Source organism: Xenopus tropicalis, chromosome 8, assembly GCF_000004195.4.
Source record: "Xenopus tropicalis strain Nigerian chromosome 8, UCB_Xtro_10.0, whole genome shotgun sequence".
NCBI classification, from domain to species: Eukaryota; Metazoa; Chordata; class Amphibia; order Anura; family Pipidae; genus Xenopus; species Xenopus tropicalis.
The window spans coordinates 13658218-13680601 of NC_030684.2; the positions used below are offsets into that span (position 1 = coordinate 13658218).

Consider the following 22384-nt stretch of genomic DNA (forward strand, 5'->3'; position numbering starts at 1 on the left):
TCCCACAATACCCTAAACCCACATCCCACTGTAACCCACAAAACACTAACAACACTCCTGTCCCGCAATACCTATAACCCACATTCCCCACTGTAACCCACAAACACAAACCGCACTCCTTACCCGCAATAATAACCCACATACCTAACCCACATCCCACCCTAACCCACAAACATTAACCCACTCCTGACCGCAATACCATAACCCACATCCCACCCTAACCCACAAACATTAACCCACTCCTGACCCGCAATACCATAACCCACATCCCACCATAACCCACAAACACTAACCCACTCCTGACCCGCAATACCATAACCCACATCCCACCCTCACCCACAAACACTAGCCCACTCCTGACCCGCAATACCATTACCCACATCCCACCCTCACCCACAAACACTAACCCACTCCTGACCCGCAATACCATAACCCACATCCCACCCTCACCCACAAACACTAACCCACTCCTTACCCGCAATACCATAACCCACATCCCACCCTAACCCACAAACATTAACCCACTCCTTACTCGCAATACCATAACCCACATCCCACCCTAACCCACAAGACGATAACTTACATGTGCAGTTGTTAGAAGATGCTGTCTATGAAGATTCTCATTCATCCAGGTCATGATATACAGTATCTAGTAGAATTAAGTCTAAAACAACTGGACTTTTCTGAGTTTTTCTTGAAAACGTTTCACCACTCATCCGAGTGGCTTCTTCAGTTCAAATGACTGGTAGGGAATTCCCCGGTATTTAAACTCTTGATGGTAGTAGAGTCACAGACATCCAATCACAATGGTTCCATTGAACTTGTTCAGTTAGGTGTTAGCTGAAACTGACAGGTGTAAGAAGGTATGATCCAATCACAATGGTACCAAGATTCTCATTGATGAAGGTGTTAATCCTTCAAAGTACATGACTGGAAGTGTGAACTGTTGTGAAACTGCCGGGGTAAGGATGTCAACGCGCCATTGTATGTTGGTGACAAGCGGTGTCTCAGGCCCCCTCCTCTGTTCAGGGATGGTTTTTCCAGGTTGGCATAAATGGCCTCTTTCACACCTCTTTCAAACCATCTGTCCTCTCGGTCCAAAATATGCACGTTACTGTCCTCAAAAGAGTGACCTTTTTTCTTTGAGGTGTAGATAGACCGCTGAGTCTTGTCCTGAGGAGTTTGCCCGCCTATGTTGGGCCATTCTCTTACAGAGAGGTTGTTTTGTCTCCCCAATGTATAAGTCTGAGCACTCTTCACTACACTGGACAGCATAGACCACATTACTTTTCATGTGCTTGGGTGTTGGGTCTTTCGGGTGCACCAGCTTCTGTCTCAGGGTGTTGCTGGGTTTGAAAAACACAGGAATGCGATGTTTGTTGAAAATTCTCCTAAGTTTTTCTGATGTTCCAGCAACATATGGAATGACTATGTTGTTTCGCCTGCTGTGTTCCTCCCTTCTGTTTGTAGGTCTGGTCTTTCTGTTGGTCTTTGATTTGGTTTTGATGAAGGCCCAGTCTGGGTACCCACAAGTTTTCAGAGCTCCTTTTAGATGTTTATATTCTTTCTCCTTGGCCTCTGCATTGGATGCCACAGTTTCAGCCCGATGATGTAGAGTCCTAATTACACCCAGTTTATGTTCCAAAGGGTGGTGGGAATCAAACAGCAAGTACTGGTCTGTGTGGGTGGTGATTCCCACCACCCTTTGGAACATAAACTGGGTGTAATTAGGACTCTACATCATCGGGCTGAAACTGTGGCATCCAATGCAGAGGCCAAGGAGAAAGAATATAAACATCTAAAAGGAGCTCTGAAAACTTGTGGGTACCCAGACTGGGCCTTCATCAAAACCAAATCAAAGACCAACAGAAAGACCAGACCTACAAACAGAAGGGAGGAACACAGCAGGCGAAACAACATAGTCATTCCATATGTTGCTGGAACATCAGAAAAACTTAGGAGAATTTTCAACAAACATCGCATTCCTGTGTTTTTCAAACCCAGCAACACCCTGAGACAGAAGCTGGTGCACCCGAAAGACCCAACACCCAAGCACATGAAAAGTAATGTGGTCTATGCTGTCCAGTGTAGTGAAGAGTGCTCAGACTTATACATTGGGGAGACAAAACAACCTCTCTGTAAGAGAATGGCCCAACATAGGCGGGCAAACTCCTCAGGACAAGACTCAGCGGTCTATCTACACCTCAAAGAAAAAGGTCACTCTTTTGAGGACAGTAACGTGCATATTTTGGACCGAGAGGACAGATGGTTTGAAAGAGGTGTGAAAGAGGCCATTTATGCCAACCTGGAAAAACCATCCCTGAACAGAGGAGGGGGCCTGAGACACCGCTTGTCACCAACATACAATGGCGCGTTGACATCCTTACCCCGGCAGTTTCACAACAGTTCACACTTCCAGTCATGTACTTTGAAGGATTAACACCTTCATCAATGAGAATCTTGGTACCATTGTGATTGGATCATACCTTCTTACACCTGTCAGTTTCAGCTAACACCTAACTGAACAAGTTCAATGGAACCATTGTGATTGGATGTCTGTGACTCTACTACCATCAAGAGTTTAAATACCGGGGAATTCCCTACCAGTCATTTGAACTGAAGAAGCCACTCGGATGAGTGGTGAAACGTTTTCAAGAAAAACTCAGAAAAGTCCAGTTGTTTTAGACTTAATTCTACTAGATATTAGAAGATGCTGTTTCCCTGATGAAGAGAACATGGAGGGCTGCCATCGGGACCACGATGTTAAAGATGTTTGTGGGGGCCCAAGGATGGTAATTAGGCCCCCTATTTATGCCCCCGACCCTCCCCCGATGGCTGCCTCGTTGTTCTCGTTTCAGTGCCTCGTTCCTAAGGAGAGATTGTTCAGTGTTATCCATGGAGTAGGTGAGTATATAATAATTCTGCAATTTGTTCCTTGTTACTCTTTGCATTTATATGCATGTTTTATATCACGTTCCCTTTTGCTGCTAATTTAAAGGCCAACTACAACTGTCTAATAATAACATGTTCTCCCCTCTCAGATGTTTGTCTCTCCTGTAGATTTAGCCCAGTTTAGTGAGCTCTGCCCTAATCCAATCTTAGTCTTTATTCTTGGTGGCTTTAGTTATAGAATGATATTGTATGTAGGAAAGCAGGAGAATATTGTAGGAATGGGAACAGTAAATGATTACAGTCTGTGCATCACATGAACTATAATGAGAATGAGCAGTTCCCCTACCTCTGTGCAGGTGTTGGGCGATATTCCTCTGCACCCCCCTTTCACCCCGGAGCTCGGCAATGAAAGGGTGCGTGAGGAGCTGCCTTGCAGATGGTCTCCTGCCTGGGTCTCTCTGCAGGCACTCGCTGATGAAGAAGCGGAACTCGTCACTCCTGGAAAAAAAAACGGTGGTAAAATGATAATTGTTTGTGTTACATTTCCCAGAGTTCACAGTGTGACGACTCCCTGATCCTGCCGCTCTGTACCCAACCCAATCACAGCACAGGCAGCAATAGGGGGTGAGCCCCTTCCCTTCTAAGGGTTCCACTGCTCTGCCTGAAATGGGGGGCTATTGCACTTACTTATGAACCCTGAATTATAAGGGTACATTTACCTGTGACCAAATTACTGTCTCTCTGGTTTTGCCTATATCTTAGCCCGGCTTGTATTGGCTGCCAGATACCGGCCCCAAGAGCTCAAGCTCAGCACGAGAGTCTGCGTTTGCGCATAGAGCTACACATATTACGCATCACCTTCACCCTTATTTCAGCCCGGACTGGGATACAAAATAGGCCCTGGCATTTCATATCCACAGAGGCCAAAACAGCCCCCCCAGCCCAATAAATAGCCACTGCCTATGGCATCTCACAGCATTTACCTGCCCTCACTTATTTCCCATTTATCCCTTCCCCATCCTTACTTTATGTCATATCCCAATGTCCCCCTCACCATAAAGTCTACCTTGCCCATTTCTCCACCTTTCCTGACTCATTCACACACCTTCTTACACGCTTTCCATTTCCCCACCCTCCCCACCTAACTGCCTATTCCATTTCCCCACCCTCCCCACCTAACTGCCTATTCCATTTCCCCACCCTCCCCACCTAACTGCCTATTCCATTTCCCCAGCACCCTCCCCACCTAACTGCCTATTCTACCCTCTTGCTGCCTTTTGCTATTCTAGTGAAAGGGACTCACCAATTGCCCCTTGATGATAATGATGGAATGGGACCGGTTGTTATTCTCTGGATCAGCTTCTGCTTGGGAAGTCTTCTGAATGCTGGGATGGAAAGATACAACACATAAACATGATGACTGATGAATACAACATTTGGGGGCGATTTGCTTAAATTGGCATATTTAAGCTTTTTTGAATCCTGTAAATTCTCTAACTCAATTGTGTGTGTATTTTTTTTTCTCAACCGGCATGTTTGCAAAATTGAATTGGGAATCGGGAAATAAGTTATTACCAAACCTTGCATATTTAAATAGCTTAAAAATGGGAAATATTATTTCCTCATTGACCTACAAATGTACTTGCCAGGTTTTAGTTACCAGTTCTTTAAATTTCTGTTTTAAACTCTTATTAAATGGGTACATTTTCAGGTTTGAAAAGTCAAATTCCAGTTTCTTTGCCTCAAAAAATTGTGTATTATTGAAACACAGGAAATTCAAATGTTAGTTAATCGGCCCCTTTGTTTTTAATATTTACTCTATAATAGTAATATTTATGTTACGGCGTGACACATAAATGCCCCCTGCCCATTCTACTAACAGTTCTACATGCAGTACAGTACACACACACACACACACACACACACACTCTAGGGTTTACTTACGGAGATGTCCTTCCGCCATTTGAATGGCTGCAATCCCTAGTGACCAGATGTCAGCCTGGATATTACAATATGGGGGAAAAGACGAGTATTAGAGAAGATTATACACAGAGTACATGAAAATAATTGCAGTTGCAGATGATTTGGATACTTCTGATACCTATCCACCCACACCCTGATAGTGATTCTATTTGGCTTGCACAATAACAAATCCATTAGAAGCCTATAATCCAGTAGTGAATTGCTGTGACTTTTATGTCTAGAAAATGTCCCCAAATACCCCAAACTGAGAGTCTGGAGTGTTACATGGAGTGTGACATCCCCATAAAGCATAAGCAGTCTAATGGAGTTGGTTTCTATTATTCTTGTGTCCTGCACTTAAAATGCATTTCACTCTCTCATTTCAGATTCTCGTATCACAGAAACCACATTACGGCTCTGGATTCTCTGTTATGAGAGGGGTAAGTAAAGCGAGTGGAACATTTACACGCAGTTCACCCTGTGTAAGTGACATAGTTTAAAGCTTAATATATAAAACTCGCCCACGTTCTATTCCTTTCTATGGGATTTTTAGAAGTGTATTTATCAAATGGTGAGTTCTAACTTTCATTCATTGATAAATTGGCTTCTAAAAATCCCATAGGAATGAATAGAAAGTGAGTTTTTCTGTGTAATCTCACATTTTGCTAAATATGCCCCTAACTCTAAGCTAAAAAGAGAGAGAAGACATGACAATACCTTATGGTCATATTCGCCGCTGTTTTGGGCAAAATGAGCCAGTACTTCCGGAGCCATGTATGCCATGGTCCCCGAAGTGCTGGCGCTCCTTCCTCCGATGGTCGCAAAGCAAAACTCGCCTAAAATTGTATGACAAAAGCAGGAATGTTAATGTTTAGTTAGAAATACAAGCCAGCAGTAAACACCACGGAGAAAAAAATATCCTTGTGTCGCTTACCGATCTTCACTTCTCCGGATGAGGAGATGACAATGTGTTCGGGCTTGATGTCATGATGGATTATATTCTTCTCTTCCAGATGGTTAAGGCCCTGAGAAATCAAGAAAGCAAAAGTAAGTATATAAATATTTTGTACTCTTTGATTAATTAGAAATATGAGAATAGCAGGAAGGAGTTTAACAGGTGACCTACCGTTATCACACTCTTGCAAATATAGGCGATCCATCTTTCGCCTAAGGTCCTTTTGGTGGCAATTAGCTCTTCTACAGTCGCACCGGTACAAAGCTCTGTAGCAATCTAGAAGATAAAGAAAGAATATTTGGCCAACTATTTTAGTTACCTACAATTTTATTGGGAACCCGAGGAAAAGGCTTTGTGGCTTTAAGTCTTGGGGGGACTGCAGTATCAGCTAAATCTGACTCTTTCTTACCAAACTGGATCATGTATGGATCCAAAATGCTAGCTTGTGTATTAGATCAGTTACAATTGGCATGTTTGCTGCATAAATGTGTAACCTCTCTGAATCAACACTTCCTTACCCATAGTCCTCCATGTTTTGATGAGGCCTTATGATAAAAGGCCCCATAGAAGTCGACGATGTTTTGGTGGCCAGATACAATTTGCAGGATTTCGACTTCTTTCTTGATCTCCTGTTGCTTCTAGTTTCAAACAAAAGAAACAAGGTAAATAAAATGGATACAATAACAGTTTCAAACACCCCAACCTAACTTGTCGTTATGAAAAATGACAGCTTTGTAATATCCCTACTTGAGTATTGTATAATATGACCGAGACCCCTTGTGTTCTTTTATATCAAACTGCATTTGTTATTTTACTGTTACATAGTTATTAGGGGCCAGGGTATTTCACTGACTGTATTTGGTTAGCAAGTTCTCTTTCTACTGATAACTATAATGTAGGTATAACAAAATACTAATTAGTATCTAATTAGAGTAATCATGAAGACACATTACCTTCTGATGTTTAATTATTATAATGGCCACTTCCAGTTGTTTTCTTTGGTGCCATCCCTGTTACAAAAGTAGGGAAAGAAGCTCAGTGATCATTACTAACGGAACGCTATGGGAAAGCAAAAAGCTATACAGTAGCATGTAAATATGGAAAGAACAAAGCTGTAGAGAGCACAACCAATGGACAGAATTACCCAAAAGCATGACACAAAATGCCTCATTTTAACACTGAATAAAATATCTTACAATGTAGACGACTCCGTTGGGGTCCTGCCCGATTGGCTCCCCTAGTTTCAAATACCTCCCGGGCTCCTGAAAAATAACATTGTATTTGAAAATGTGATAATCAAACTAATATTATTCAGCTGGACAAATAACCTTTGTAACATGAGAGAAGCACAGAAGGTATAGGAGGAACTTGTGAAACAGGGTGGAAGGCTTTGGGCTGGAAAATGGAAGCCAAACTGTGAATGTTGTGGCAAAATACAGCTTTACAGCTACTTACTGGGTATTTCTCCGAGAGTGGGGTGATGTTATCCTCCTGAGGAAGAGAAAAAAAAAGGGTTTAATCAGAGCAACTCATTTTGCGCAACTGCTAACATTATATTTTGTAGAACAAGGAAAGGATTCATTCATTCTTAAAGTAAATCCCCAGCTAACGGAGAACCCTCTGTATGAAAAAATCCTCTGATTGCAGGACTATGTATAGTGAAGCCTGGATCTTGGCTTTAGTCTGCATGTTCTAGAAGGGCAAAGAGAGATGTGGAAGGTCTGAGAGGCTGTAACGGAGGCAAAAAGTGGTGACCAACTGCCCCACTGAGCACTTGTGCATTTAACATTCAGGTAAGAGTGGAATGGGGCCTACATAAGAGTTTGTATGATGTGGTGGGATTGGGGGCCTGCACGGGGCCCGAATAGGTTTAAAATGGTTTAATGATATATTGAGAGAAAAGTATTAAATTCAGCTCAAACCTCCTTAATCTCCTCCACCTTCTTCTCACTCAGTTTCGTTGCTGAGCTCTCCGTTTGGCCGGTGTCAGTGCCAGTTTCCATCGGTGACTCCTGGGAAATATAAATACAGTTTGGCAACATTAGTAAGTACAGAGCCCCAGTGGCTCCCTGCTCCCTTACTTGTGCATTTGATTGGTGGCTGCAAACTCTGCAGAACCTAACCCCCCCAATGTTAGTGTTAGTCAGAGGGGCTTAAATTGCCAACTCAAAGTGGCTTTTTTTGTTTGGTATTTAATTCATTGCTGCTTACCTCAATGGTCTCTAGCTGAGGTTCCTCACAGCTTTCCAAGGGTTCCTAGTTAAAGAAGAAAACATCATTGTATAAGATCAACTCAATTCAGTAGAGAATATGATCAAATAAATCTGTTCAATTACTTTAATTATATAATGAATTATGATCAGTGTCTTTTTCTTCTCATTGGTTATTACCTTGTAGCTGCTCGCCTCAGCTGGTTCTTCACAATCCTGGATAAAAGACAGAAAAATGCAAGTACATTTAATAAATGGTATCAGTTTAAGCAATAACTGCACCATTTTTTGCTCAACCACAACTTGAGGCTGTAAATGAGCCCGACAGAGTGGTGCTTATTTACTTGTATAGGGGGAATGGCAGATGTGGTGGATTCTCGGCCTGAGATTAAACTCAGGCTGAATATCTTCCCCCTGTACCCCAAAAAGCTTATTGCTGTGCCTGCACCTGGAGCCATTGTGTTGGCTGGAGCTATACTCAGGAGTTTCCCACCAAAATCCACTCTGTTTGCCTAAACCCAAGGCAGCGCAATGGCTCGGGGCGCCGGCACATCAAGTATTTAGGGACATGGGGTCGGATTCCCAGCCTGTGTTAACAAATTGCTCCCCCAAAGTGAATCTAAAATGTCTTTCTCTATTGTGACCCTATTATTTTTTCTTACCTGGCAGATGTCCGGTTCCAGGATTTCTGGAGTCTCCTTAATAAAGAAAAGGTAAGAGAAAGATGTTTCACGTTGTAATAAAGAAGCTAATATACAGTCTTGCATAAAATACAGGGGGATTTTTATTTGCCCCTACTCTCCCCTCCCTGGCAGTAGCCTATGAGTTACATTGTATGAGTGGATGTAATCATAGCAGCCAATCATAGTTTTTTCATTTTCTAATTTATACAAGATAGAAGGCCGCTAAGTAACAGATGCTGACTGGTTGGTATGGGCAACTGCATTTGGGCAAGTTAGCCTCAGTTAAACTATGTTAGTAGATAAGGTTCCCTGTTAGGTAAATGTGATTATTATCCTTTACAGATATTGTTCATGAACCCTGTAGCTGAAATAAAAACACATTGGGACCCCTGCAAACTTTTTGGCCCCCGTACCTCACAGGTGTTGATTGGAGGGTCTCCACTCTCTTCCAAGGGTTCCTGGTTAAGAAGGAAAACCTCAGATCAGCAGAGAAGATGATAAAAATGCATCTTTTTCATTCATGTGTTATTTTCTGCTTACCTGTGAGTGGCAGGGGCCGGTGTCGGGGCTCTTCTGCCCAGTCACGTCTTCCTCCTGTTTAAAACAGAAAAATATTGTAAAACAAATTTTTATGGCTAAAAGCAAAGTGTGTAAAAGTGTTATTTGATATAAATATGTGAGAAATAGAAGGAGTATGTTGCTGTGTAACACAGGGCATAATAAGGAGGTGGGACAGACTCACCAACGCTGAAGTCAACAAATTGCCTCCCCAAAGTGAATCTGCATTTGATATTCTTTTAAAATATCTTTTTCTATTGTTAATATATGTTAATAAATGAACTGTACCCACAATTAAAGAAGAAATGCAACACCCAAACATCTACATTTGCATTACCCATAAATCAGAGCTACGTAGTGGGGTGGATGGTTGTTACATTTGGTTCTGGCCTTTCTGTTAAGAAACAACTAACATTTAGGCATGGGTGGAATGGGGCCTATATAGGAGTTTGGGAGATGTAGGGCCCCAAATAGGTTTAAAAAGCTATAATGTTATATTGAGGGCAAAATGATCATTCAAAATACAATTCATTGCTGCTTACCTCAAAGGTCTCTAGCTGAGGTTCCTCACAGCTTTCCAAGGGTTCCTAGTCAAACAAGAAAACATCATTGTATAAGATCAACTCAATTCAGTAGAGAATATAATCAAATAAATCAATTTTATTACTTTAATTATATAATGAATTATGATCAGTGTCTTTTTTCTCTCATTGGTTATTACCTTGTAGCTGCTCGCCTCAGCTGGTTCTTCACAATCCTGGTTAAAAGACAGTAAAATGCAAGTACATTTAATAAATGGTATCAGTTTGTGCATTATAGCTTTTCCCAAGCAAAAGTTTGGGAAGTCGTCGGTGCCTAACAAATTGCCCCCCCAAAGTGAATCTAAAATTTATTTCTCTATTGTGACCCTATTATTTTTCCTTACCTGACAGCTCTCCGTGTCGACGATTTCTGGAGTCTCCTGATTAAAAAAGGTAAGAGAAAGATGTTGCACGTTGTAATTTCCATTTTAAAAAAGCTAATATACAGTCTTGCATAAAATATGGGGTTATTTTTTATTTGCCCCTACTCTCCCCTCCCCGGCAGTAGCCTATGAGTTACATTGTATGAGGGTATGTAATCATAGCAGCCAATCATATTTTTTTTATTTTATAATTTATACAAGATAGAAAACCGCTAAGTAACAGATGCTGACTGGTTGGTATGGGCAACTGCATTTGGGCAAGTTAGCCTCAGTTACACTATGTTAGTAGATAAGGTTCCCTGTTAGGTAAATATGAATATTATCCTTTACAGATATTATTCATGAACCCTGTAGCTCAAATAAAAACACATTGGGACCCCTGCAAACATTTAGGCCCCCGTACCTCGCAGGTGTTGATTCGAGGGTCCTCCTGCTCTTCCAAGGGTTCCTGGTTAAGAAAGAAAACCTCAGATCAGCAGAGAAGATGATAAAAATGCATCTTTTTCATTCATGTGTTATTTTCTGCTTACCTGTGAGTGGCAGGGGCTGGTGTCAGGGCTCTCCTGCCCAATCACTTCTTCATCCTGTTTAAGACAGAAATAAAGATTGTAAAAATATTTCTCAAGGCTGAAAGTCAAGCAAAGTGTGGGAAAGTGTTATTTGATATAAATATATGAGAAATAGAAGGTGTATGTTGCTGTGTAACACAGGGCATAATAAGGAGGTGGGACAGACTCACCAACGCTGGTTGTCGGTACCTAACAAATTGCCCCCCCAAAGTGAATCTAAAATGTCTTTCTCTGTTGTGACCCTATTATTTTTTCTTACCTGACAGATCTTCATGTCCAGGATTTCTGGAGTCTCCTGATTAAAAAAAGGTAAGAGAAAGATGTTGCACAGTGTTATTTCTGTTTTAAAGAAGCTAATATACAGTCTTACATAAAATATAGGGTGATTTTTATTTGCCCCTACTCTCCCCTCCCCGGCAGTAGCCTATGAGTTACAATGTATGAGGGTATGTAATCATAGCAGCCAATCATGTTTTTTTCATTTTCTAATTTATACAAGATAGAAGACCGCTAAGTAACAGATGCTGACTGGTTGGTATGGGCAACTGCATTTGGGCAAGTTAGCCTCAGTTACACTATGTTAGTAGATAAGGTTCCCTGTTAGGTAAATATGAATATTATCCTTTACAGATATTATTCATGAACCCTGTAGCTCAAATAAAAACACATTGGGACCCCTGCAAACATTTAGGCCCCCGTACCTCGCAGGTGTTGATTGGAGGGTCCTCCTGCTCTTCCAAGGGTTCCTGGTTAAGAAAGAAAACCTCAGATCAGCAGAGAAAATGATAAAAATGCATCTTTTTCATTCATTAATCTTGCAACAAAATGCTTTTCAGAAAATATAATTAAGGCTATGATAAAAAAATGCACTGAAACCTTTAGCTCAAACCGTATTAAAGGCTTTAGGGTAATTACACACGGGATGTTTTGTCACTTGTGATAAATCTTGGCTACCGTGGGTGACAAACCAGCCCTTGTGCCCCTCCCGCTGGCTAATGTGCAAATTGCGGGTGGGAAACACGTGGCACAGCTACTTTCCCAAATAGCCCAACGTTTTCTCAAGGGGCAACTTCAGGCTACTTGGCAAAGTAACCGCGCCGTGTGTGTTTTCCCACCAGCGATTTGCACTTTAGCCGGTGGGAGGGGAGATTAAGTCGCCTGCAGTAAAGCGAGTTTTATCCCGGGCGACTATTCTCCTGGTGTATCATTAGTTTGAGTATTTATTTCCCTTTCAAAGAGTTCAGGCTGGCAGGTGTTAGTGCCATATTCCTGAGGTATCTGGGGGAGTTAATATATATTAATAAATGAACTGTACCCACAATTAAAGAAGAAATGCAACACCCAAACATCTACATTTGCATTACCCATAAATCAGAGCTACGTAGTGGGGTGGATGGTTGTTACATTTGGCTCTGGCCTTTCTGTTAAGAAACAACTAACATTTAGGCATGGGTGGAATGGGGCCTATATAGGAGTTTGGGAGATGTAGGGGCCCAAATAGGTTTAAAAAGTTATAATATTATATTGAGGGCAAAATGATCATTCAAAATACAATTCATTGCTGCTTACCTCAAAGGTCTCTAGCTGAGGTTCCTCACAGCTTTCCAAGGGCTCCTAGTTAAACAAGAAAACATCATTGTATAAGATCAACTCAATTCAGTAGAGAATATGATCAAATAAATCAATTTTATTACTTTAATTAAATAATGAATTATGATCAGTGTCTTTGGTTATTACCTTGTAGCTGCTCGCCTCAGCTGGTTCTTCACAATCCTGGTTAAAAGACAGTAAAATGCAAGTACATTTAATAAATGGTATCAGTTTGTGCATTATAGCTTTTCCCAAACAAATTGCCCCCCCAAAGTAAATCTAAAATGTTTTTCTCTATTGTGACCCTATTATTTTTCCTTACCTGACAGATGTCCGTTGTCAGGATTTCTGGAGTCTCCTAATTAAAAAAGGTAAGAGAAAGATGTTGCACACTGTTATTTCTGTTTTAAAGCAGCTAATATACAGTCTTGCATAAAATATAGGGTGATTTTTATTTGCCCCTACTCTCCCCTTCCTGGCAGTAGCCTATGAGTTACATTGTATGAGTGGATGTAATCATAGCAGCCAATCATGTTTTTTTCATTTTCTAATTTATACAAGATAGAAGTCCGCTAAGTAACAGAAGCTGACTGGTTGGTATGGGCAACTGCATTTGGGCAAGTTAGCCTCAGTTACACTATGTTAGTAGATAAGGTTCCCTGTTAGGTAAATATGAATATTATCCTTTACAGATATTATTCATGAACCCTGTAGCTCAAATAAAAACACATTGGGACTCCTTCAAACTTTTTGCCCCCGTACCTCACAGGTGTTGATGGGAGGGTCCTCCTGCTCTTCCAAGGGTTCCTGGTTAAGAAAGAAAACCTCAGATCAGCAGAGAAGATGATAAAAATGCATCTTTTTCATTCATGTGTTATTTTCTGCTTACCTGTGAGTGGCAGGGGCCGGTGTCGGGGCTCTCCTGCCCAGTCACTTCTTCATCCTGTTTAAGACAGAAATAAAGATTGTAAAAATATTTCTCAAGGCTGAAAGTAAAGCAAAGTTTGGGAAAGTGTTATTTGATATAAATATATGAGAAATAGAAGGTGTATGTTGCTGTGTAACACAGGGCATAATAAGGAGGTGGGACAGACTCACCAACGCTGAAGTCGTCGGTACCTAACAAATTGCCTCCCCCAAAGTGAATCTAAAATGTCTTTCTCTGTTGTGACCCTATTATTTTTCCTTACCTGACAGATCTTCATGTCCAGGATTTCTGGAGTCTCCTGATTAAAGAAAAGGTAAGAGAAAAATGTGCTCGTTGTAATAAAGAAGCTAATATACAGTCTTGTATAAAATATAGGGTGATTTTCATTTGCCCCAACTCTCCTCCCCTCTCTTACGCTTACCCGGCAGTTCTCTATCGCCGGCTTCAAGTCTGGCTCTGTATTCTCCTCCTAAGAGAAATAAAGTTACCTGATCAGTTTACTATAACTCTGTAGTTTAGTATCTAAAAAAGACCCGGTACAATACAAATTCACTAAACTACCAAAAACCAAACCATTTCATGTATATTTTTTACTACTTACTTGGCAGGTGTTTTTGCCAGGGATTTCTGGTTGTTCCTGGTAAAGAGATAAAAGTCAAGTTATCAAATTAACTGAGCTTTTTAGAAAGAAGTTAAAATCAGTTATATGTAATATTCAGGGACAGGTGTTTTAATTTTGAATTATTTATTACTCATGTGGCAAACGGCGTTGCCAGGTCCAAATGATGGTACCAGCTTAAACCTGGCGCACTTTTTGCCAGTCAAAAAAAGTCATATAAAGTTTTATACGTTTATGGTTTTTAAAAAGAAAATCTCGAATTTTCAGAGAAAGTACTCTAAATTATCTTAAAGTTTTCAAGACAAAATAAAAACAAAACGTAAAGAATTGCAAGCTTTTCTCAGGAAACCTTAGTACAGGTATTCGACCCCTTATCCGGAAACCCATTATCCAGACATTTCCGAATTACGGAAAGGCCATCTCCCATAGACACCATTTTAATTGAATAATTCACATTTTTAAAAATCATTTCCTTTTTCTCTGTAATAATAAAACAGTACCTGTACTTGATCCCAACTAAGATATAATTACCCCTTATTGGGGGCAGAACAGCCCTATTGGGTTTATTTAATGGTTAAATGATTCCCTTTTCTCTGTAATAATAAAACAGTACCTGTACTTGATCCCAGCTAAGATATAATTACCCCTTATTGGGGCAGAACAGCCCTATTGGGTTTATTTAATGGTTAAATAATTCCCTTTTCTCTGTAATAATAAAACAGTACCTGTACTTGATCCCAACTAAGATATAATTACCCTTTATTGGGGGCAAAACAATTCTATTGGGTTTAATTACTGTTTAAATAATGTTTTAGCCGACTTTAGGTATGAGATCCGAATTACGGAAAGACCTCTTATCCGGAAAACCCTAGGTCCTGAGCATTCTGGATAATGGGTCCCTAACCTGTAAATGGGTCCCTGTGTACATAGTGCAGCCTCATCAAGGTTATTGTGCATAGAAATCTATAGGCAAGGAAATAACACGGCTTTGATAACACAAGTAGGTAGGAAAATGGTGTTTAGGAAATGATGTTGCCCAGTTCTTACCATGGCAGATTCTGGGGTTGGATCATCTGCCCGCTTTCGTTTCCTCTGTAATGAAGAAAAAAAGTTTTATCAGAGAAAATAAAAGCACAAATAGGAAAACTATAATGCAATAAATGGAGGAGTGAGTATTCAGTGACACATGAAGTTTCCCACAGAATGAAATATGTCCTGTTACAGCAGAAAGAGATGAAGCCCTTACCTTGCCGAAGCAAGAGAAACAGCACTTCAGCCGCTTGAACATGTTGTTTCTATGAAGACAAAATGAAAAACATCACTTTAGCATTTCCCAATACAGGTATGATTTCCTTTTTATCTGTACAGGTATCGGACCCCATATCCGGAAACCCATTATCCATAAAGCTCTGAATTACGGAAATCCCTTCTCCCATAGACTCTATTTTAGTCAAATAATTCAGAATTTTAAAACTGATTTCCCTTTTCTCTGTAATAATAAAACAGTACCTTTACTTGGTCCCAACTAAGATATAATTACCCCTTATTGGGGCAGAACAGCCCTATTGGGTTTATTCAATTTTTAAATGATTTTTAGCAGACTTATGGTATGGAGATCCAAATTACAGAAGGATCCCTTATCCGGACTACCCCATGTCCTGAGCATTCTGGATAACAGGTCCTATACCTGTACTGTGTTCTATGTACAGTTAATTTTTGATGCGGGGGAGACTTGCTGTAGGAGAAATCATAAACTGGATTTGCTACATTACCTCTCATATGATGCTCCAGAGAAAAAACAGATGGAACGGGGGGGGGGCCGGCCGGCCGGCCCAGGGCCGGGGAACCCTAAGGGGCCCCCTCAATAGGTTCTGGCTCTCCTCTAGGCTCGTTCACTAAGGGTGGAAAATGTGAATTGAGGAGAAGCCAGAAAAAAAAAACTATCCAAAAAAACTGGATAAGCACCGTCGCAGAGTCGCTCACTGCAGCAATCTGTATAGAGACGGGAATAAAAAGGGCAAGTCAGCTTCACGGATAATGCATTTACCCTTTTAAGGTGCAACATTGGGTCAGGGGCCCCATTCAAAGTGTTCCCCCCAAATCTCACGCTTACTGACACTCAGTATTCTGTAATAGGGAAACGTATTGGTATTTATTGCCTTACATTCAGTTACACATTAAGGCTGGTACATAAGGGCAGGGCAGATACCCGGGGGCAGAGGGGCAAAACTCTTAGCAGCCTGTCAGTACTGCCCAACCCTGGGTCTGTGTCTCCCAACCAGCGCTGGGAGTAAAGGCGCCTGCAAAGCCCATTTTAGGGGACAATTCTCCAAATTCACTAAAATCGTTGACAGGAGCAACATCCCCTAGTCTGGGGGGGGGGAGTCACCCAACTATTGCCCCTCTTTTTAGCTAAAATAAGGGTTTTTAGGCAAAAAATCTATCAGAGGAGATGCACGCTTACCTCTCACTGCAATGGCAACCAACGGACTGTACCAACTGTCACTTTCCTAGAGTGAAGGCAGCTCCCATCACATTGACATCACATTGACATCACATTGACATCACAATTTCTTTGCTCCACTGTGTAAATAGTGGAGCAAAGGTGATGCACGCTTACCTCTCACTACCATGGCAACCATGGACTGTACCAACTGTCACTTTCATTACAGTAATGATGCATCTTTGTTATTTGATTATGACAAGAAGCTTGAAATTTGATACTTGAACCTTTCCTAGTGGGAAGGCAGCTCTCATCCCAGTGACATCACATGACAGGCGCTGCTGTTAAAGGGGAAGTGTACCCTTTTGACGAGTGAGCTTTTTATGGGCTTTGTTTGCCCTTAGATGGGCAGTACATACATAGCTTATTGTGTACCCAGAGCATTGCCTTGTACGTGTGGCCCCTGCCATGTACCCTATTGCCCCCCACAGCCTAGCCTAACTGACTTGCAGGTGTATTGGGTGCATGTGCATGTCTCTTTACATGTGACTGTGGCTCACGAGTAAGAAAGGTTGGGGCTCCTTTCTGATAGTTGTACACCGCTGCTATTTCCTGAACATGTGCGATTCTTTCAGAGATAAATGAATGATCCTTTCCAGTTTTACTCCGCTTCTCCTGTGTGTATTCCCTGATCCCCTCCCTGGTCTCAGTGGGCAGTAGTATTAGGACTGGATCACTGAGGACCTGGAATTAGAGAAATATATATTTTCTGGATGGTTTTATGGCAGCGATGGATTGGACAATGTTTAATGAGTTTTAATTTGTTTTCATTTAAAATCAAATAAAGACTATGGAAGCACCTTCCCGGTATACTAGGGGCACATTATAATGAAATCTGGCCCTGGCTATACAACTCTGCCTTTGGTTTACATACTAACAAATGTACATGTATCTGGCTGTACCAGGCAGAACACCTGCACCTCTGACCTTGTGTCTTATATAAGGTATGGGGTGCGGATCTGCATTTTACATTAGTGTAATATAGCCAATGGCACCCCAGCACATACATTTTAGAGGGTGCAGTGGGAGTCAAATTGCTAGTTTGGAGCACCCAATGTTTTCACCTTATCCCATGGCAGAAGTGCCCCTGTATAAGGAACAGAACCAGTGGCTAAATCAGGGGTGGGCAAACTGCGGCCCGCGGGCCACATCCGTCCCGTTGGTCTTTTTAATCTGGCCCGTTGGTCTTTTTAATCTTGCCTGCCGACTCTCGCGCGAGACTTGGACTAACGCTGGCCCAGCCCGTCTGTCAACCCCCCGGCCCATCTTTTGGCAAGATATACATCCATGATGGGAAAGGTGCAAATCACTTGGTGCAAAAAAATTAAATAAAAACAAATTCAACAGTAAAGTTATTGCCACCATTCAAACATTAGCTTTAATGATTAGATAAAAAGGAAGATGAAGGAACCTGATTGGTTGCTCATTTTTTTAGTGATTCGGATCCTGTTAGGCTGACCCAGAAATCAAAAATATCAATTCCTGAGACCAGTCATTGCCAGAGTAGCCATTTACAGACTGTATGTAGAGGGAAAGTCTGGTAAATCTTACATCAATAATGATAATAAACAATTATAATACATATATTGCGTGAAGGTAAAGTCATTATGACACAATGCGTTTTTGAATCTAACGCAACCTGAGAGAATTGTAGTTTAAACACATGTGGGTAGCGCCGTCAAGCTGTAATAGAAAAAACTACAATTCCCAGAAGACACCTGGCGGGAGGGCCGGCTGACTCAAGTATTGCCCTAGCTGATTGGATGCTTCAATGGTTCTGTATTGACCTGGGTGCGTGATTGGTTAAGCTTGCGGAGGCGGGTTGTTTGGATGGTGCAGTTGAGAGGAAGGCATCTGGCGGTAGGGGACCCGCGTAGTACCTTGTAACAGAGCTCGTAAGGTGGGGTACAGGTACGTACAGTGTGACATCTGGGGGGCAGGGGTTATATACATTTATGCACAGCTATAGCGCCATTGGATAGGTCTGTATGCTAAATAATATGCCATACCCCGCACTTGACCCCCTAACCAATCGTAGCTCTTATTTGGCACCCCCAGAGCTTTTATTGTGCTTTTTTTGTTCCCCACTTTATGTGGCTCATGGATTTAAAGGTTGGGGACCCCTGATATAGAGAGTAATATTCTGAAACAATTTTCAATTGGTCTTCAATTTTTATTAATTATTTAAGTTTCTGTTCAGCAGCTTTCCAGCTTGGAGTTTCAGAAGTTACTTGGTTGCTAGGATCCAAATTACCTTAGCAACCAGGGTGTGGTTTGAATGAAAGACTGATATATGAATAGGAGAGGGGCTGAATGGAAAGATACGTAATATAAAGTATAAATAACAAATAAACTGTAGCCTCACAGAGCAATAGTAGCAGCTGTTGAGAGGCCATTACAAATTATCAAGCAGAAAATGAGGCTGGCCTGTCCTATAAACTGATGCTACAGGTCTGATTATTACATTCTGTTTCTAATTGCACTGGTTTCAGAACTGCAATGTTATGTGAATCCGAATGAATTACTAATCAGCTTTATACTGTTGCATTTATATTCTATATATACAGTATATTGTCCGTTGGTCCCTAAGCTCCGTAACTGAGAGCGGCACAGAGCAAGTGCAGGGAATCGGCAGAAAAGAAAATGGGGGGCAGCTGGGGGCATCTTTGAAGGCACAGATCATACCTGCTAAAGGGCTGTGGTTGCCTTGGGCCGGTACAGAAGCCCAAAACATAACCCTAAAACATTGCTAGCCTATTGCTTTAGTTAAGCTTTAGTTCTCCTTGAGCATCCCATAAGCCATGATAGGTCCCTTATATGTATCCATGGCAAAAAATTTCTATATAGACAATTGTGCCCCACCCCCTGAAGCTGCTGCCCTCAGCACTGGCCCCCAGGGGGTTATACAGAAAATAACCGCTGTATTCACTGATTATCCAGAAAGCTCCGAATTATAGGAAGGCCGTCTCGCATAAACCCCTTTATAAGTAAATTAAATTTTCCAAAAAAATAATTACTCTGTATTAATAAAACAGTACCTTGTAATTGGTTCTTACTAAGATATAATAAATCCTATATAAACAATCCTTTTACGTTTATTTAATGTTTAAATGATTTTTAAATATTATGGAGAACCAGATTACAGAAAGACCCCTAATCTGGAAAACCCCAGGTCCCGAGCATTCTGGATAACAGATTCCATCCCTTTAATAGGCTGCTCTCAATGCAAAATTGTGATCCTAAAGTTGGAGCTGCTTGTATGATTTTATCTATATGGTTTTGTTATTTACAGGTCTCCTTCCCTTCAAGATACCACCATGAGCTCCAGCCACACCCAGAAGAACCGAGGGGACTCCACTCCGCTGCCTCCAATCAACGAGCGCCTGGCTTTCCTGCGGCCGTCCAGAGAGCTGTTAGAGTATTACCGCAAGAAGATCGCTGAGTTTGATGAGGAACACGAGGATCTGGTAAAGCAACTGGAGCAATACAAAGCTACCTTTGAGGAGCAGGTCAGTATGCGCCCTTGCTAAGAGCAATACTGCTGATAACTATTATTATCCTTTATATAGCGCTGGTGTATTCGACTACACTGTACAGAGATCACTAAGTACATTGTTTCATCAGTCCCGGTGGAGCTTACAATTCACATTCACTGTGGTCACTTTTACCAGGAGTTTACAGAACCCTGTATGGTTTTGCAGTGTGGGAGGAACCTGGGGTTCCTAGAGGATACCCACGCAAGCATATAGTGCCCTGGCTGGAATTGAACCTAGGAGCTCAGTTCTGCAAGGCAGCATTGTATGTTTTCCTGCAAATGGTTTGTGTGGTTCTCCAGTTTCTCTTTGCCATATGCCACGCATCACCCTAGCTCCGCTAACTGCTCTTCCTGAATCCCCTTGATAGACTTTGTCTATATAGTGTGTATGTGTGTATGTATATATATATATATATATATATATATATATAATATACATATACATATACACATACACATACACATACACACACACACACACACACACACACACATACACATACATGACTTTTTTCAATAACACTTATTGCACTAAGCCCCTGTGTGTGTGATACTCCTTCTATACATTTTTACATTTAACCTGCACCCAGGGCATTTGAACTGGTGTAGGGTTTGCTCCTCTCTACTATGTATATATAGAATACAGAGTATAAAGGTGGCCATACACGGGCCGACTATAGCTGCCGATATCGGTCCCTTGGACCGATTCGGCAGCTAATCGGCCCGTGTATGGGGAGAGCAGAGCGGCCTGGCCGACCGATATCTGGCCTGAAATTGGCCAGATCTCGATCGGCCAGGTTAGAAAATCTGGTCGGATCGGGGACCGCATCGGCTCGTTGATGCGGTCCCCGATCCGACAGCCCCATTGCCGCCCACATAATCCGATCGTCTGGCCCCAGGGCCAAACGATCGTATTATTATTTTTTTTACCTAAATGGTCCCCGATATCGCCCACCCGTAGGTGGGGATATCGGGGGAAGATCCGCTCGCTTGGCGACATCGCCAAGCGAGCGGATCTGCTCGTGTATGGCCACCTTTAGTCCACTGGCTGAATTGCCTCTGCTAAAGCACACGTAGAGACAATTATCAAAAAAAAAAAATCTGCATTGTCTATTTTAGTAGCCGTGACTAGTAGCTGCTACTAGTAGCTCAGTGTGTCTTCCCCCTTATTACTGGTCAAGCCAGCGGACTAATACTCTGTATACAATACATACATACATACGTAATAAATATATATGTATACATATATAGTTTTGCCTCGATTAATCTCCGTTGTCGTAGGCGACTAATCTCCCCGCTATGCTATCCCACTGGCTAGAATGTAAAGAGCCGGTGGGATGGCATACGCAGCGCCGCAATTTGCTGAAGTCTCCTAAAGTTTCCTCTCAAGGCAACATTGGCGACTTTGACATATCGCTGCACCCCGTATGCCATTCTAGCCAGTGGGATGGCATTGCGGGGAGATTAGTCGCCTGTGACAACGAAGATTAAAAATCTCCCCGTGTGTCACTGCCTTAAAAGTCAGTGGAAGGCAACGGACAGTTTTGGGTGGAAGAAGAAATAAGTGTTATTGAAAAAAGTCATGTAGGTTTGTATATATATATATATATATATATATATGTGTGTGTGTATGTATATATATTTATATATATATATATACATACACACATACACACTATATAGACAAAGTCTATCAAGGGGATTCAGGAAGAGCAGTTAGCGGAGCTAGGGTGATGTGTGGCATGTGGCCATCAGCCTTCAAGAGATGGAACATGAAAGCTCAGAGATAAGGTTGTTGAACAGCGACAGACAAACACCCCTTCCTACCTGTATCTTATACTGGGGAATGGCAAGTGCCATACTGAGTGCACATGGAGAGGTGACAGGGGGACAGTGGCATCGACTCAACTTGAAGTCCCTCTACTTCTCAGAAGCTGTGCCCCCCCACTATGGAAAGCAGAGGAACCTCAAGCTGCAGAATCCATCACTTCACAGTGGAACAAGGAAAGGGAGGGGTTGGGCCATATTGTGAGCCTAAGGGGGGGGTAAAGTCCCTGTGAGCAGAAACAGAATATCATGGTTTCCTTTCAGTCTGTGGAATCAGGTATGGCAGTTTAGATGTTTTAATGCACCTTTTTCACATAAGCCCAACTGAATGAACATCAAACATGTAGGATATTTTCCCTTTAAATGAGCCCTCCAGTGTCACAGGCAGTTTGTCACTTTAATGGATTGGGTTACCTGTAAGGAGATAATTCCCGAGTTCTTTGCCATGCATTGGCATTTAGCTCAGTTCATATGTTCTATAGAGCTGTGACTGGGGCACTACTGGCCATACCTTGAAGCTTTTGTTTGGGATTTACTTCTCAGTGGGAGCTGCAGTTGCTTTTAGAACAGAGGTTTTTTTGTTCAGACC

General features: G+C 41.8%; 2 protein-coding genes and 1 long non-coding RNA gene across 3 annotated transcripts in view; 1 reads left to right on the top strand and 2 right to left on the bottom strand.

Moving 5' to 3' along the window:
- Window positions 1–2774: 2774 nt before the first annotated feature.
- LOC116406970 (serine/threonine-protein kinase mig-15-like) lies at window positions 2775–8048 on the bottom strand. The gene is made up of 12 exons (XM_031892196.1): window positions 8021–8048; window positions 7732–7821; window positions 7265–7300; window positions 7006–7071; window positions 6763–6819; window positions 6328–6447; window positions 5981–6085; window positions 5789–5879; window positions 5572–5690; window positions 4837–4891; window positions 4196–4277; window positions 2775–3390 (listed from the first exon to the last, which is right to left on the bottom strand). Exons 2-12 carry the CDS (start codon window positions 7810–7812, stop codon window positions 3099–3101), a joined length of 1104 nt encoding a protein of 367 aa, XP_031748056.1. The 5' UTR covers window positions 7813–7821; window positions 8021–8048; the 3' UTR covers window positions 2775–3098.
- Window positions 8049–13618: 5570 nt separating this feature from the next.
- On the bottom strand, window positions 13619–15042 carry LOC116407040. The gene is made up of 3 exons (XR_004220014.1): window positions 14978–15042; window positions 13913–13948; window positions 13619–13780 (listed from the first exon to the last, which is right to left on the bottom strand). It is a non-coding gene; the product is annotated as an uncharacterized LOC116407040 (long non-coding RNA).
- Window positions 15043–15232: 190 nt separating this feature from the next.
- LOC101732537 (coiled-coil domain-containing protein 77) overlaps window positions 15233–22384 on the top strand; it is a 53051-nt gene continuing 45899 nt past the window's right edge. Inside the window, exons 1-2 of the mRNA XM_031891081.1 lie at window positions 15233–15272; window positions 19726–19942. Of these exons, the coding sequence (XP_031746941.1) occupies window positions 19751–19942 (192 nt within the window). The 5' untranslated portion in view covers window positions 15233–15272; window positions 19726–19750. The remainder of the gene's footprint in view (window positions 15273–19725; window positions 19943–22384) is intronic.